At 42.4% G+C, this 18,899-nt stretch overlaps 1 gene segment (V, D, J or C); it reads right to left on the bottom strand.

The window, feature by feature from the left end:
* Positions 1 to 833: 833 nt before the first annotated feature.
* Positions 834 to 18,899, bottom strand: part of LOC115583512 (Ig epsilon chain C region-like) — a 49,829-nt gene continuing 31,763 nt past the window's right edge. The window contains 1 exon segment of the C gene segment in view: positions 834 to 1,749. Within this exon segment, the coding sequence occupies positions 1,415 to 1,749 (335 nt within the window).

Consider the following 18,899-nt stretch of genomic DNA (forward strand, 5'->3'; position numbering starts at 1 on the left):
TCGCTGTTACGTCATCTTAAATGAGTCACGTGATTTGATCACGCCGGCGTGATCGTCGACTCCTAATAAAATGACAGCTGTCTGTGTCGGCTGTTTATCTTGCCACATATCTTAAACTTCTTCCAGATATTGAGTTTATTGTGACTTTGCTGTTGTAAACATTGTTGTTCCTACTAACAGTCACAGTAGTCATTTCTTGGTTTTGTCACATTTTTAGATGTGTAGCCTGTATTTCTAGTTTGCACTTGCCCTCCAATAAATAGCCTAATAATAAACCAGTGTTGCATTGCTTTTTAAGAATTGCAGCTGAATTGCATGTTTTCCAAACCTCAGTATTATGATAATGTGAATAAACTCATGTTGACAATAATTTGTTGACACAAATGAAATGGCAGTTGCATATCACTCACAGCTACACAGGATACACAGCTAAGAAGTTAGCTTTCTATAAGTACTTTGTTTATTAATCTTAAGGCCTGAAATATTTTTTGCGCGTGCATATCATGCGCACATACTGCCCTTTTCTGACTTTGAGCCTCTATAATCATGTGCACGTCCCTGCTGGAGGATGATACTTTCACCTTCTTCCTGAAACTATTTCATTGCATCATGCCTCATGTGGACATTCTCTCTTCAGCCAGCTCCAGAAGAGGACCATCGACTCAGTCTTTGTCCGGGGAATTATGCAGCAGTTCACACAGTTTTTCTGACTTCAGCCAGAGACGTTCTACTATTGTATTGTTGCCTAGAAGGACTTTGCTTCAGCATACATTATTTCATACTGGCAATAGCAGGCCACCAAATTGTGAAGGAAGAAAAAAAGCATGAAGCCTTTTGTGTTGTTGTAAGTATCATGTTGTTTACATAACACAATTTTTACATTTTATTCTCCCAGCTTTTTTAAAATGTTGTGTATAAACTATTGCAAATTTGTTTTTGCACTAAATCTTGGCGCTTCCCATAATATGCATTGGGGGTAACTTTCAGTTGTCCACCACTCTCCCACATCTCCAACATCACCATCAGGTTGCTGATGACACAACCAGTATCTTGACCGTCTGATCACTGATGACAATGAGGAGATGAGAGCCCTGACATCTTGGCAGACTTGTATGTTCCCACATTTGTTTTATTTTGTTCTGTTTGCTGTCTGTTCTTCAGTATTTTACCTCAATATGTGATCTTGAATTGCATTATCTTTTTGTGTTGTTTCACAATATAAAATTAAGTATAATTTAAATATCTGATAAAAAAATAAATAAGCAAGCTAAGAAACAGACCAAACATAGCAACAGTTTTCATAATGGGAACTGCTCAAGTGTTGACAAAGAGTCACTTCATCATGTCCATCAGATCAGTAATGACTGGACCAGATGTAATTTTTTAAAAAGCCCATCATCATATATTGAGGATGTCAACAGGTATCTTTCAGGTGCAGGTTGGGCAGTATGAAGAGCCTTTCCTCAGGCTCCCTCTGAGCGCTGTGCACCACTCGGCATGTGACCTTTGAGGCCTGGTCGTCCTCATTGGGAGTGAGTTTGAGAAAACTAAACATGGAGTAGAGGCCGTTGATGTTCAAGCTCGGTGGAGTGTTGAAGACACCAGAGCAAACCGTCTCGCCATCTTTAGTCCAAGACACTGACACCTCCTCAGGACAGAAGTCTTGGATGCACAGTTGGAGTGTACACTCTTCATTCAACAGAGGACACAGCGGTTCACAGTCAATGAACCTCACATTAGGGGGAGTTCCTGTTCAAACACAAATGGGGAAATATCATTAAACTTGTTAAAGGTTTTTACTGTATATTCAGCATTTTAGCATGCCATGTTCATTTTGATAAATTCCCAAGTTAGGAATAAAAAGAAATCCTCCATCGGGGAGAGAGGGATGAGGCTGTTTTTTAATTTTTCCATAAAATTGCCAGCTCTGAAAACTTGAAGGGAATGTGTTTGTGCTGATCTATTCATACAACATGTTGCGGAGGTTTATGACTTCAACCATTTTCAACCATGCAGTGAAATCATCTAATCATCAGGCTGTTACACCAAGAGTGTTTTCCAGAAGCACACATACAAGTTTTTTTTAACAAAACTGGTTGTATAATTAATAAAAGTATATAGACAATATTCTGGGAATTTCAAGAAATTATGCATCAGGTTTGTTTATAAAATGCCTTGATAAAGTAATAAAATGTGACATTCTTGAAATAATTCATTTAAAATTTGAGCATGAAATTATTGTAAGAAACCTTTACTTAATGTGTAGCATTTTCACAAGATCTCAACCACATTTCAGTATCTTCTTCAGAAGATAAACTTGTTAATTAAAGAGTTGTCACCACAAACTTTTGATAAAGGAGCTATTCCCATTACAACTTCAACTTCTGAGGAAAACATGAGGTAGGGTTGAAAGTTTGAGGAGAAGGTTGGTATTAGCCAATCAGTTTATAGAAAACATGTAGAAATGTGCTTAGTTAGATGCTGGTCACTTCCGCGGACATCCAAAATGGCGTTGTTAAGCGGCCTGGTGTGGTCGGAGAACCATGTGACTTCTCTCAGTCATTCAGCGAAGATTAGGGCAACATCACAAATAGTGACATCATGCCATCGGACCAATCAGCAGCTTCCAATGAACATTTCTAACTTTGCTCTTTCACCGGGACACCGGTATTATTTTTCCCCATAGACATAGATATACTGTATGTACATCAGTGGAGGCTGGTGACTGAAAAAAATGGGGAGGACAGGAGGAAAACCAGTCCACGGTGTCATGTTATTTTATACAAGTCAACTACTTATCCCTACTTTCTTATATTCAATGAAAATTAAGCAATAAATGACTTGACTTACAAGACTTCTTTAAAAAACATTTTATTAAATGGCTAATATACAAGATAAAAAGAAATACCAATGTTTACCCCTTCCGGGACTTAATCCCCAGTCACCTGTGTGGCAGGCAACTGCTCTACTCACTGTGCTACCACAGCAGTCAATGTACATGTTTCACGACAGCACATTACATCACACTCATCACTCATCACAATCGCCCGGTCATGCCGCTAACGTTATGTCCTCCAGCAGGACGAACGAAAAGAAAACTATGAATTATCTTTCTGACTGCTTCTCTCTGATTTCTCCGAACTGTTTTTTTTTCTTTCAGAAATTTGCTTATATTTCCTTTGAAACCGATTCCAATATCGCTGAAAACTCCATATTTCTTGTCCGAGGATGGCTGGCAGTGAAAGCTGTAAAATACATAACAGTATTTTTTGTTTACGGTTGTATAAATGTGAGAATGAAATTTGGGAGATCATCATAGATCATAGATCAGCATGAAAAAAATCTTAAATGCATTGAGTGAATGGAAGGAGATCCCTCCCAGGGAGGACAGAAGCCCTCCGTCCTCCTCTAGCCCCCACCTTCCTGCTCCTTGCTCCTCTCACAGACTGCTCTGTCTCCTCCGTCTGCAGCTACCGCTGTTGAACCGTTCTAAGTGGATTTTCTTCAAAAGAAGAAACTTTTTTTTATGATATAATATATATAATATTTTATAAATGATACTGAGATTTGGTAATGATTTATTTCAACCAGTTACTCTTTCTTAAAAACAAAATTGATCTTCCTCTTGCCTCTCAAAAATAGAGGAGGACCAACCTCCTCTGCCTCTATGGACGAGCCTCCTCTGATGTACATAGACGCCTCATTGACCACTGGACCGCCAATGTCGCCACCATATTGGAGGGGGCAGCTCTGCCCCGTGAACTAATATGAGTCAATCGAGTGAACTTCATAAAGCGCCCTTCTTCAAAGTGCTATAACTTAAAGCCTCTCGTTTACACATTCGCACGTACATATATATTTGGAAAACAGATAGGAACCAAAAACAACGTTTTTTGATTATAAATGTTAACTACTTCTTATATGTTCAGTATACAGGTAGGCACCAAAGCCATGTATGTATTTAGGGCCTCGACCTGCGAGGTCTCTATTTTTCACTGCATGAATATACCCCAAAACTCACCAAACTTGAATATACGTCACACCTGCCGAAACATTTTAGAAACTATTGTCTCTGTAACTCCCATATACTTTATCGCACATTCAAAAAACTTATATCCACGCATTCCTTGAATTGTGTTGAATCTTGCGATATAGGCTACACCCATTTCCTTCTCCGCATTTTTTCCCTCATTCGCGAAATGTCCCAAACCTACTTTTTGAAACTCCTCCCAGGCAATTTTACCGATTTGCACCAAACTTTGCACACAGCATCAGTGGACCCTCCTGACAAAAAGAATATTAAAATAATTGTGATATTTCAAATAATACTCAAGTTGTCAAATATAAACTTCCTGCAGATTTCCCTCCAAACAGGAAGTGTTGCATATCTCCACATCGGTGTGTCCGAATGACATGAAACTCAGGTTACTACTTCCCCATGTGCCCCTAAGGCTCTATGCAAAATTGTGGCCGATTACAACTAGGTGGTGCCCTTTAAATTGAAGTATTTTTTATCTCCTTATCAGTAGGATTAACATGAAACTACTACAGTTATTGCCAATGCCCTCCTGCCAATAGCTCTCGAAAGGTGTTACCAGGGGACTCTATAGCGCCCCCTGGAATATTAAAAATCCAAGCCCTGCCTCCTACATGTATGACCAGACACACAAAAAACATTGGGGTACCAAACCGTCACTCCAACAGGAAGACAGCCATTTTTATTCAAAGTTCCCATTTCACCCCTATTTTTATCCATTTCCATGCCTCGTACTTTAACGAACTCCCCCTACAGATTCAACTCCACAGTCCAGTGTTGGTCCACTGTGTTTTCTGAAGTCCACAGTCAACGCAGCCATCTACCAGAACATTTTAGAGCACTTCATGCTTCCTTCTGCTGACAAGCTTATGCAGATGCTGATTTCATTTTCCAGCAGGACCTGCCCACACTGCCAAATGTACCAAAAGCTGTCTGACCTGAACCTCATAGAGAATCTATGGGGTATTGTCAAGAGGAAGATGAGAGACACCAGTACCAACAACGCGATGACGTGAAGGCCGCTATCAAAGGCCGCTATCAAAGCAACCTTGGCTTCCATTACACCTGAGCATTGATGCAGTGATTATGCAAAGAAAAAAACATACTTTTCAGAAGTCTGACATTTCTGTTTAAAATATCCTTTTTTAATTGACCTTATGTAATATTCTAATTTTCAGAGACACTAAATTTGGGGTTTTCATTATCTGTAAGCCATAATCATCAAAATTGCAAAGGAATAAAGGCTTGAAACATTTCACTCTATTTGTAATGAATCTATTTAAGTTTTGGTTGTCACTTTCTGAAATGAGTGACAAGTCGCTCATTTCAGTTTGACCGAGATATCAAACAGTTTACGTTTTTATAGCTATCTACCGAAATGTGTTCGTTAACAATTTGCGCATTTTTTGACCGAGCAAAATTCTTTTGATAACTTTACATCAGGTCCAGCTGAAGAGTGTTTTTGCGTTTTTGCGAAAAAACTTTCTAACCGGAAGTGGGCGTGGCCAGTCGCAAAGTGATTCAGCTCCATTCAGGGACAAGACAAGGTTTTTGAATGTACGACATACAGTTTGGGAGTTATAGGCAAAAACGTGTTGGCCTAGGTTATAGCGCCCCATGCAGGCAGATATATGTAGTTTTTTGTGTCTGAGATTTTCGCATGAGTCTGGACCAACCCTCCAAATTGCACCGCCCTCCCTTGCACAGTTTAGCCTGCAGCACAACTTTTAGCCGGAGAAAAATAAAAATAAAAATCTTTACAATTACAATAGGGTTCCTAGCACCGCTGGTCCTAGGAAACGAGTATGCTTGCATACGCGTTCCCTCGGCCTCTCGGGCTTGGCTCCCTAAAAATCTTTACAATTACAATAGGGTTCCTAGCACCGCTGGTCCTCGGAAATGCATATGCTTGCATACACATTCCCTCGGCCCCTCGGGCTTGGCCCCCTAAGAAAATGGAAAAGTTTAAAAAAAAGTGTCTCTTCTTCATCAGAAGTTCAGTTCAATTCCATTCTGTGGGGGGGTTTGTGTAATGTTCTGTTCAAATAACAACTACCCGGGTAGATTTTTATGTTATTTCTTCTCTGTGTCAATAAGTGAAATGAGATGATATCTGAGGTCCTTCAGAGTGGGTCCCACAGCTGGGCACACCGCTCTCCACTCTGTCTGAGTCACTCGTCCTTTCCAGCTCGCCACAGGCTCGGAATCTGAATCAATTCCTATTCTGGCAAATCAAAAAAACGGAGTTCTCTCAGATGTCTCACATGGTTAAACGGCTCCTCTTATCCAGCATAATACCCATGACTCGTTCCAGGGCTCATCAGCTTGTATGTCGGTGGGTGCTCTAGTCAGCGACCTGATCATGGCAATGAGTCAAGGACTATTGCGCCACCTTGTGGCAGGGCATTTTAAACACATAAATGAAATAAATGGGCGGGCACGCAGGTAGTCGTGTGGTTAGAGCGCATGCCACGAATGCAGTGGACTCTGGTTAGAATCTGGCCGAAGGACCTGCACTGCATGCCAGCCCCCCATCTCTCTCTCCTTTCCGATCTATCCACTGTCAAATGAAGGTGTCTATGCCTAAAAAAAATAAATTGGTTTAATAACCATGCGGGTTACACCCTCCCCTCTTGAATCTGCATGACTCCCTTCATGAGCTGATCTCTGGTTCATATGGGGGATATCATAGTTACCAATCGTGTCTAGAGCTTGGTTAAAGCTCTGTAAAATACTCTGTGCAAACAACATTAAAGGTTTCCCCAACTGAATGCAGTGAAAACGGTCAGGGGGTTGTCATGACCTTTCTGACCTCCTAGTGGAGTCATGTGCGTCTCTATCTGCTACAGTTTCACTTTTAGTTTCTTGGTCAGATGTCTCAGATGCTTGAGCGAGGTTTGGCTCATCATCTTGTAGAACCTCCACAGTTTCTCCACCTGCAGAGTTCTCCTCATCAGTTTCATTTGTCATGTGCGGTTCCTTTTCATTTGCCGTATCTGTTTCATTTGTCATATCCAGTTTGTTTGTCATATCCATTTGTGTACCGTCCTCTCCAGCAGGGGGCTGCTCAACCATGACCTTGGGCTCCTTTGTGTTTCAACAGGTTCAGCAGGGGGAGTGCTGTCATCAGTACCATCCTGAGGCTGGGAGGTCAAGGAACCCAGTGGATTGGCCGACAAGCCTCCACCCTCTGGGTTTGCATTGGGTTGCAAACTTAATGTACTTAATGTTGAAGTTCTAAAGAGCAGCTAGCCAGCGATAACTGGCAGCGTCTAGTTTGGCTGACCGCAGAACGTTTGTTAAGGGATTGTTGTCATTTATGACATTGAATTTGTTTCCACATAGGTAGTCATGAAATCTTTCAACGATCGACCACTTAAGAGCAAGGAACTCAAGCTTATGGGCGGGGTATCTTTTTCACTGGATGAAAGACCTCTGCTAGCATAAGCGATGGCTCACATTTCGCTATCCTGTTCTTGATACAGGGCAGCCCCTAGACCTAAGGTGCTGGTGTCGGTGTGAAGCGTGTATGGAAGCTGTGGGTCAGCAAAACCAAGGACAGGTGCAGTTGTGAGTTTTTCAATGATCGTGTCAAATGCCTTTTGGCATTCAGGCATCCACCGTTCATTGAAAAGCTCTTTGGGGTTGAAGTACCCTCCCGGGCTAGATGTCTTTTGGCCCTTCCGATAAGGTGGGTAGCCACCAGTGAGATCATTCAAGGGTTTGACTATTTCTGAATAGCCTCAGACAAAGCGGCGTTAATACCCTGCAAAGCCCAAGAAGGACTTGAGCTCACCAAGAGTTTGAGTTCAAGCCCAGATGCTGAGAGCACTGACCTTGTCTGGGTCAGTCTCTACCCCTCTGCTTCAAACAATGTGGCCTAGATAACGCACCAAGCTTTGAAAGATATGGCATTTTTTGGGCAAGAGTTTCATGTTTAAGCCAGGTTTCGTGCTCCTATAACATGCTAGAAAACACAATGATGTCATCTAAAAACACCAGTACATCCTGCAGGTTGATGCTACCCATGACCCTCTCCATCAATCGCTGGAAAGTACTGGGGGCATTTGTAATGCCTTAGGGCATGCAGTTGAATTCATAAAATCCCAACAGACACACGAAAGCCATTTAGGCTTATCACGTTCCTCCATCTCGATTTGGTAACATCCAGATTTTAGATCCATTACTGAAAACCATCTGGATCCAACAAGAACTGAAAAGGCCTCTTCAAGATTGGGCAGTGCGTATGCGTCTCTGATTGTCAGTGACTTCAATTTGCGGTAATCAATACAAAGACAGACCTTTCCATTTTTTTTATGAACTACTGCAGTTGGGGAAGCGTAATCACCCCCACGTCTAAGAGTGTTTGCAAGTGCTTCCTCACAGCTTCATAGTCGTTTGGGTGGATTGGTCGGGAACTCTGCTTGAATGGTGTGTCGTCGATCAGATTTTTTTTTTTTTTTTTAAGATTTTCTTTTTGGCATAGACACCTTTATTAAGCAGTAGACAGAGAGGAAATACGGGAGAGAGGGGGATGTGGCATGCAGCAAAGGACCTCCGGCCGGAATTGAACCAGGGTCGGCCACGTATATGGCATGCGCTTTAAACACTCGACCAACCTCTGGTTGCATGCCCAAAATCAGTCTCACTGCAGGCAAAAACGTCACAATACTCACACAAACTAAATGTTACTCTGCTCTTCCACTCTTTCGAAAGGGGTGAGTCGCCAAAGTCAATGGTGAAGTCTGACTGGTCTGGTCCCTTGGGTGGTTTTGAAATGCCAGCACAACATCTCACAGTGTCAGTGGGTTTGTCTAAATCAGGTGAGTTGTGATAGATCTCTTTGGGTGTGTGAAGCTCAGCCATGACACAATTTTAAGGAAGTGGGACATCAAGCTCATTATCTTTTTCATCCACACAGGTCATTTGTGAGGATGATCCTTGGGCAGGGTGACGAGGCAGCACTCCACAAACAGCCCACCAGGTAAGGCAGAGGATTGAGGCTGCTCGACCATAGAACAGTCACTGGGGGTGACAACCTTCACATACCCTTCTAAACAGACTCTCGCATGAGCAGGTAGGACTTGCTGCACTTTACCTTTTAGAGTTGCTAACCCTAATTCTCCCTGTAGAGTTAACCTTGTTTCTAAGCCTGAGTACACAGATAATCTGTTTATAACCATAGACAGGGGACAAGTCATTTGGGTTTTTATCAATACAATGTTTTCCACATAAAATGTCGAGTGCATTTGTGCCAATGAGTACAGGTAAGTCACAATTACTACACTGAGGTCAAAATTTCCGGCTCAGCATCAACAAATTCCTTCAGGAACTTGAGTGTGATGGGTACATAGCCCAAGTAGGGGACATTTTGACCATTAGCACCTTCAACATCCAGGGCATGGAAGGGCTGGATGGGATGCTCTGACAGGTGAGTTTTGGAAAAAGAAGCAGTTACTGTGGTCACCTGGGACCCTGAATCAAGGAGACACCTAGTATTAACTCCTGACACACTAACATCTGCTATGCATTTCTGTTCTACGAGCCCTCGAGGAAGCTTAGCTTGGTGCTCTACTTTGTGGGATCGAATGGATGCTTTTGTCATAGGTTTTGGGTTGGGACTGTGAGTCTCAGTTCCAGTTCCTGGTAGTCCCTCAACAGGAACTGCCTTCAGTTTAACTTCTGTTCAAAGGCTTCTTGTTTTTGCTGTAGCTCTCTGCACTTCTTCTCAGCTAACTCAGGATTTGCCTCATTGTTGCAGGAAGGCGCTATGTGGCCTTCCTCGCCACACCTGAAGCAGTAACATGGGCGGGGCTTCTTGTTGATAAGTTTTGGTTCTGGAGAAAGGGTTTTCTTCAACAGGAGCTTTGGGCTTAACCTTTTGTTTCTTACCTGGCTTAGCAGATGCTTGACTTGAGTTTAGGGATGCCTTTAGAGAAGCTATTTGGGCTTGTAGCTTCGCCATTTGTTTTTCAAGTTTTTGTGGGTCATAGGGGGCTGCTGTTGCTGTGTTGTCATTAGTAGCATAGTTTTCCACTGAGAGTGTGTTTGACTGGACTTCTGTTCTGTTAGCCCCAAATTGCTGCTTCATCCTGCTGGACTTAGCAGCTTGTCTGTCCTCCTCAGAACGCACCCAAAGGAGTAACTTGGAGAAGGGAGGCAGGTCATTCTTCTTCTGTTCAAGCTGAAGACTGGTAAGAAGACCATTATTCCAGCTGCCTCTACAGACCTGCTTAAGCAGATGACGATCTGAATCACTAGCAGCCAAACCACCTCTTTTGTATGACCTTGCTCAAGATTGTCTGCAAGCACTGCAAATAGCCAGAAGGCTTTTCTCCAGAGTCTTGGTTCGTGTTATCGCTGTCATCAATGATACCATAAGCAGAGTCAAGTATGGCAAGATATTGATGGGGAGAAGCGTTGGGCCCAAGATGTTTGATAATGGTGGCAGCAGGCAGGAAAAGGCTCTCAACCATGTGTGGCAGACATGGCAGGGTCTGCAAGGAAAAACTCAATGTTGCTGCACCACGTGTCGTAATCAGACTCTGAACTGGGACAGGGGATTCTACCTGAGAGGGGTCTGAGTCGGTGTTGCCATGATAGTGGAGAGGAAGATCACTGTTCTTGCTGACATGCTCAACCACTACTTTTTGTACCTCTGGAGTGGAGAGATGCTCAGAAGGTAAGTACTGGATCGAGTTCTCATGTGGGGATAACACCGCTGCAACTACTTCGAGTGGGGGTTAATCACGTTCATGGGAGTGGCTCTGATTGTCACCTATGTTGGTAGGAGTTGTATCAGCTATGTGTGCGGGGCTAACATGCTGAGATTCATGTCCGATCCCTGATTCAGTTGTCTTAGGTTTGGTGGATTCTGGAGTCCTAGCTATTTCATCTAGCAAAACCATTTCAAAATCTGCTCCGCTTAGCTGAGCGACATCCTTCAGTTCACTTAGGTAAGTTTGAGTTAAGGTGGAACCTCTGTCTGCCGTGTACAGCTCAGACAAGAGCTGAATGCGGTGGATAATGTCCGGGTTACTGGTAGGTCTATCAACAGGCAACGCAACTTTAAAATAGCTCCACCTGAATTGTGTTCCACTATAGCTGTGTGTTGGAACTTAGCTTTACTGTTGGTAACTGTAATTACCCTCTCAATCTTACCATACTGTCTCAAGTAATCGAATACTTTGTGGCAAATCAAAAAAACAATCGGAGTTCTCTCAGAGGGCTCACATGGTAAAACAGCTCCTCTTATCCAGCATAATACACATGACTCGATCCAGGGCTCGTCAGCTTGTATGTCGGTGGGTGCTCTATTCACAGCTCGGCTAAGCGTAAGCATGCGCTGCCTGATCATGGAAATGAGTCAAGGACTGATGCGCCACCTTGTGGTGGGGCATGGTAAACACTTAAGTGACATAAATTTTTAGTTTATGGTTTAGTAACCATGTGGGTTACATGTGGGTTTGTGGCAGACTTCATCCCAACCACCCACAACCTGGAATTTTATTTATGGTAGTTTTACCCTAGACAGCCGAGGTACCACAAAGACCATATATGGTACTTCGCCTGTCTGGGGTAAAACATTTTTATTAGGGCCTGAGCAGGTAGACCTGCGAGGTCCCTATTTTAATTGGAAGGAAAGACATTTTCTTCTCCAAGTTTGACTGCAGTTTTGGATGCCTGAACATACCCAAAAACTCACCAAATTTGGAATATACGTCACATCCGGCGAAAATTACGATCCTGCATTGTCACTGGGCGTGGTCGTGACCTGCGGGCTCTGTAGCGCCCCCTAATGTTCTTCCCTGCCTTCCACATGCGCGTAGACAAATGAAATTCGGTACGCAGATTCCTCATGACCAGACGCACAAAAAAGTCTGGGGGCCCATACTGTCACTCCAACAGAAAGTCAGCCATTTTGATGTGTGGCGGCATTTTTCCCAAATTCATGCCTACTTTGAAAACTATCTTGTCCTAGAGCTTAAACACCACAGTCTTCAAATTAACTCAATTATCTTCTTCATGCCTTGAAGAACAAAAGTTATGGAAATCATTCAGCTGCGTCAAACTTTAGTGGGCGGGGCGGTGGAAACCATTTTTTCCTCACGCTGTCAAGCATCAAGGCTTTATAACTTCAACATACAATTTCCTATCCACACCAAACTGCTCATAAGTGTAGAGGCTGTCTCCCCAAATAAATCTCAGCATCAATACTAAGTCAGCCATTTTGCTTTTGGCTGCCATTTTAAAATATTGCCCATCTTCGTACTTAAATTATCTCCTCCTACAGATGTAACACCACCGACTTCACAGTCACTCAGCACATCCTCTGACCTTGAAGATGAAAAGTTATGGAAATCTTTATCCGACGTCATACCTGCTGGCCGCAGTGGAGCGGTCAATTCCAATCCTTCGCCGTAAAGCATCATGTCCTCGTAACTTCTTCATACAATTTCCTATCTCAGCCAAATCTCTCAGGAATCTAGAGGGAGTCACCATGAACAGATCTGTGCATCAATACTGTGTCATATCCATAGCGCCACCCACTGGACACAGGAAGTCAGACAAACATCATCCGATTGACATGACGTTCACTGCTTGTTTTCTCCCCATCATGACATGCTTGTAACAGGTGAGCGCGCAGTCCGACAACGCCACAGCCCGACACGCGTGGACTGCGAGGGCCCGTTCATCACTGCTTGCAGTTTTAATTAGGGCCCGAGCAGGTCATCGACCTGTGAGGTCCCTATTGAAACTGGAAAAATTCTTCTTATTATTCTTCTGAGCTTTGACTGCAGTTTTGGACACCTGAACATATCCAAAAACTCACCAAATTTGGAACATACATCACATCTGGCGAAAAATTCGATAATTTAATGTCGTTGGGCGAGGTCGTGACCTGCGGGCTCTGTAGCGCCCCCTAATGTTCATCCCCGCCTCCCACAAGTGCGTAGAAGAACGAAATTCAATACGCAGATTCCTCATGACCAGACGCACAAACAACCCATTTGGACCACTAGTGTCAGTCCAACAGGAAGGCAGCCATTTAGATGTGTGGCGGCGATTTTTATCCAATTCATGCCTACTTTGAAAATTATCTTGTCCTAGAGCTTAAACACCACAGTCTTCAAATTAACTCAGTAATTTTCTTCATGCCTTGAAGAACAAAAGTTATTGAAATCATTCAGCTGCGCCAAACTTTAGTGGGCGGTGCGGTGGAAACAATTTTTTCCTCACGCCATCAAGCATCAAGGCTTTATAACTTCAACATACAATTTCCTATGCACACCAAACTGCTTGTAACTGTAGAGGCTGTCTCCCCGAACAAATCTCAGCATCAATACTTAGTCTGCCATTTTGCTTTTGGCCGCCATGTTGAAATATTGCCAATCTTCGTACTTAAATTATCTCCTCCTACAGATGTAACACCACTGACTTCAAAGTCACTCAGTAGCATCCTCTGACCTTGAAGATGAAAAGTTATTAAAATCTTTATCCTACGTCATACCTGCTGGCCACAGTGGAGCGGGCAATTGGAATCCTTCGCCGTAAAGCATTGTGTCCTCATAACTTCTTCATACAATGTCTTATCTCGGCCAAATCTCTCAGGAATGCAGAGGGAGTCGCCCTAATGAGATCTGTGTAGTCATGGGGTGTGGCCGTGACGCGTGGGCTCTGTAGCGCCCCCTATTGTGATGCCCTGCCTCCTACTTGTAACATAGAAGGACGAAAATTGGTACGCAGATTCCTCATGACCGGACGCACAAAAAACCCATTTGGACCCCTAGTGTCAGTCCAACAGGAAGGCAACCATTTAGATGTGTGGCGGCGTTTTTGTCCAAATCATGCCTACTTTGAAAATTATCTTGTCCTAGAGCTTAAACACCACAGTCTTCAAATTAACTCAGTAATTTTCTTCATGCCTCGAAGAACAAAAGTTATTAAAATCTTTCAGCTGCGCCAAGGTTAGGTTGGCGGTGCAGTGGAAACCATTTTGTCCTCACGCCGTCAAGCATTGAGGCTTTATAACTTCAACATACAATGTCCTATCCACACCAAACTGCTTGTAACTGTAGAGGCTGTCTCCCCGAACAAATCTCAGCATCAATACTTAGTCTGCCATTTTGCTTTTGGCCGCCATGTTGAATTATGCCAATCTTCGTACTTAAATGATCTCCTCCTACAGATGTAACACCACAGACTTCAAAGTCACTCAGTAGCATCCTCTGACCTTGAAGATGAAAAGTTATGGAAATCTTTATCCTACGTCATTCCTGCTGACAGTTGTGGAGCCCGCCATAACAATCCTTCATCATGAAGCATCAAGTCCTGATAACTCCTTCATACTATTTCCTATCTAGGCCAAATCTAGAGGGAATCGAGATGGAGTCCCCATGAATAGATCTGTGCATCAATACTCTGTCATATACATAGCCCTAACCACTGGAAACATAAATTAGTTTTAATCTCATTCCATTAGGGCTCCTACAAGCTGTGAGTGACACAAGTCGCCACTAGATGGCAGTGTTGTCTTTCAAGTCACAGACGTCCTTTGTGCTTCGCAACCTCTGGATAACCTCTAGATAATTTCATTCCATGGCAGGAAGTCAGCCTCAAATTTATCAGATTTTATTGAAACTTCAAAATGTGGCTGCATGCACTTTATGGAATAAAAACTAGCAAACAAAGGAGAACTTAGATCAAAAGCATGACATTCATAGACAGCCATAAATACATTTTTGAAAGGAGGCAAGTGAAGCATCATTTGACACTCATTTATCTGCATTGATCACAAACAAAGTCAGATGTACATGGCATTTGCAGGTAGTTTTGTCTAAATTGCACATTACAACATGGAATAATTGAAGGGTAATGTTTAGAGCCACATAATGGATAAGTCAGTGGTAGTAAGCCACAGCACACAATTTTCAATCAAGCCAATTTGCTAAGAATGCCATTTGTGTGTTGTGTCTGCCCTGTCAGTGTGGCACAAAACAAGATGTGTGTAGTAGTGATATTGACCAACTTTTCCACGATGAACACAGTGGCTTCCCCTGCCATTTTAAACAACTGAGTGATTTCTTTGGTTAAAAGTCCCATATTATACTGATTTCATCAATGTCACACAGCTGTCAGAGGTCCAACAACTCTGTATTCGATATGTATTACCCCAAACACATCCGTGGTCCTGCATTCCAGCTGTCAAAAAGTCGCTCTGCTGAGCTGTAATCAGAGCACTCTGTTTCTGTGCCTGCACCTTTAAATGCTAATGAGCTCCGTCTGTCAACGCGTACTTGGGGAGCTTTGGATGCTGTCACTCTGAGGAAGCCCGTTATACTAACGGCATGCGCTAATGTTTACGGTGGATGTAACACTATGGCTCGCGGAGATTTTTTCGCTCAACCGAACCAGTTTGACCCAGAATCGGACCCAGAAGGAGAGGCTTCTGAAGAAGTACAGACTCTGCGGCTGCAGCAGGACATTTCAGAATGGTTAGTGTGGCTAAATAATGTAAGTTTGTGTGTATGTGTTGATACAGTTACTATAGTGTCGCTAATGGCTAACAGCTAGCGAAAGCTGTGTTTGTCTCAAACACAGTCTCCAAACTCTTGGACACTGTTCGCATAGTTTCTGTCTCCAGTCTGCACATGTTTCCAGACTTTCTACTGTGACAACCAAGGTCCATTGTAATATCATTAACATCACACTCGCTTCAAACGCCATTGCACAGCGGACCGAAGTGGAGCTAACTAGTTAGCCAATTTCCAGCTGACTTCACCATACTCGTCGGCAACTGTAATCAAATCGCGGCGACAATTAAAGGTGGCTCGGGTGCAGTTGCTGCGTCCGGTATGGTTGAGACTGATCGTTTTACGAGGATCAGTGCCGAGGCAAAGACAGCGTTGTACTGACACTCGTTACTGAAGCAGTCCGATGTAAAGAGGTTAGCACACACATACAAGCTAACACGAACCGCAGCCGGCACGTTGTCATTAAAAAGGAAACACAACCACGGTCTCTTCTGTTGTTCTGTAGCTGGGACAGAATATAGGCACTTATGTTGATTATCAAGACCAACAACAGAGCAATTGCGTGTCTAGCTCTGAGCGACAACATTGTGAAACACTGCTGTCTCTCTGCTGGACACACCGAACTTCACCGCGGGGATGAACGCGCCCCTCTCTGACATCTATCACCGCGCAAAGGAGGTCGGCCTATGATAATGACTCCTTTCGTTACATAACGAAAGGAGCAGAATCTGAACAGCCTGTAGGAGCGCCTTGTTACCAGTTTGTGGGCTGCAGGAATCAGTGGTTTTCCTTATTCTGGGAGTTGGCAGGCTCAGGGAGGACCAGCTTATATATGTTGAGAGCAGAGAAAACGTGTTTTTTATGATATGGGATCTTTAAATAACACAAAACACAGCTGTGGTTAACAGTCAGTATGTCAAGCCATCATGCTGCTTAGCATGCTTTGCCTATGCTAATGTTATGTTGGACATTGTACTGCGTATTCCAATGCTAATAATATATGGGTGATTCTCTGTAACGGGTGCCTTTTGGGTTCTCTGAGTTTTGAAAAAAGACCATAAATTATTGTACTTCGGAACATTGCATCTGATAAGAACCTCTGGTAAAATACTGTTTCCCACCTTAGACGTGGAATGCCAAACATTACCAGGAATTTCTTTGTCATGTTAGCCATTTTTAATTCAACCCCGTAACAGACAATGTGATCTCTGTGTGAATACAATTTCAAAACATATTCAAACTAATTCTTGGAGATCCTTGGTAATCATCTGTCCCTTGTTTTAAAAATATATAGTAAGTACATTTCATTTTATTCTTAGTAATACTAATTTGAATTTCAAGTAGGATGATACCTTCATGTAAATACGGCCTCCATATATTATGAAAATATGCAATGACATTAAGATTAGATCTTTATATATTTTCTTGTTGTCCTCTACAGTTTACACATAGTTCAACAAAGATTTCTCAAATATTTCTTTTTAATATCCAAAAATGTATGAAAATCTGTCACATAACAGGGTTGAACTCACTGTAACAGGGTTGAACTCACTGTAACAGGGTTGAATAGAATAACAGGGTTGACGTTTCAATCAACTTTTCAATACTATTTGGATTAATTTACCAGCAAAATAAATGTCAACATTTTATCAAAATTATATTGACTCTAATTAATTCATTGCAACAAACAAGATGAGACAAACCTGTAATTTAGTATTTCATATCTAACATTGAAATCATTGAATCATAAAACATTTAATTTACCATGAAAATCACTGACGTTAAAACTATTTTATCACATTTAAACTGACTTCATTGTAACAAAAAAAAGAAACAAACATGTCATTGGGTATTTCATATGAAATCACTGAATCATAAAACATTCAATTGAACATTAAAATCATTGACAAGAACTATTTCATAATGTTTTATAATAATTTCATTCCATACACACTTAACAGACAGCAGTCCTGTAGTTTTTTTCTGTTTTAGTAGTATCAGTTAAGATTGTCTTTGCTGTTGATCCTTAATCTTTGCGTCCTTTTTAGTCTGACAGTCGATCCCAAATCTCTTTCTGAATTTGCATGTGGCGTGCATCACGTCCTGTCACAGGCTGAGGAGGTGGGATGAGCTCTAGCACGTCATCCAGTGGATACCACAGCACATCCTCTCATTATTATATATTATAGCCTCACTCTCATCCAGTTGGCGGAATTTTTCGCCCTGTGAACAAATGTTGTTCTGACCTCGGACAGTGACGAAGCTTCTCTGTTTACTCCCTAAAACACAATGAAATGTGAAACAGACAAAAGAGTTCTAATACAGCAAAATAATATAATCATCATAAGGATAATAACCATAAACATAGCTCTTTATTCCAACGTTTAACTAGACTTTTCACGGATCACAGCCTGATCTAAATCTGTTAATCTTGGTCCATTTATGTATAAGACGTAAAATGAGTCTATAACATCTCCACAGTCACAATACGATATAAGATATGAGTCAACCTCTGAACATCTAATGGTTGAAAGTAAAAGGCATTAAGCTGAGCATTAGCAACGTATTTTAACTGATATTTTGAGGTTTTAAGGTCCCTTGAAGTTTAACATATCTGGCGTTTGACGCTCAAATGACTAAAAACTGAGTATAGACCCAATACTTACATTTAAATGAGAGATCTGCGCCACTTGAGGTTGCCATTATTTATTTATTCATTCTCTTTAGGCGCGTAATGAATCTTGGTAGCCGCGAAGGATAGTAGTGGTGTGTCCTCCAGGAACAGGCAAAAGAAGGAGGCATTTGTGGGGAGCATTTGGAGCACACTTTGAATTTGGACAGGCTTCGCGCGGCTTAGTGACGTAATTGCACTTCATATACGCACGATGAAGGATGGTGCCCCTGAATTCGGACAAAGCCATAGTCAGATGTACATGGCATTTGCAGGTAGTTTTGTCTGAATTGCACGTTACAACAGGGCATATTTGAAGGGTAATGGGTTGAGCCACATAATGGATAAGTGAGTGGTAGTGAGCCACAGCACACAATTTTCAAGTAAGCCAATTTGCTAAGAATGCCATTTGCGTGTTGTGTCTGCCCTGTCAGTGTGGCACACAACAAGATGTGTGCAGTTGTGATTCTGCCCAACTCTTCCGCGATGAACGAAGTGGATTCCACTGCGATATGAAACAACTGAGTGAGTTCTTTGGTTAAACACCGCTACTGCAGGACGCTGGTCAAACCTGGTCACTTGACCGCTGTCCCTTTCCAAAAGGAAGAATCACATCTGGCTGCACTCCACTACCTATCTAAATCTGTGGCATTCCACT

Source organism: Sparus aurata, chromosome 6, assembly GCF_900880675.1.
Source record: "Sparus aurata chromosome 6, fSpaAur1.1, whole genome shotgun sequence".
In the NCBI taxonomy this organism is placed as follows: Eukaryota; Metazoa; Chordata; class Actinopteri; order Spariformes; family Sparidae; genus Sparus; species Sparus aurata.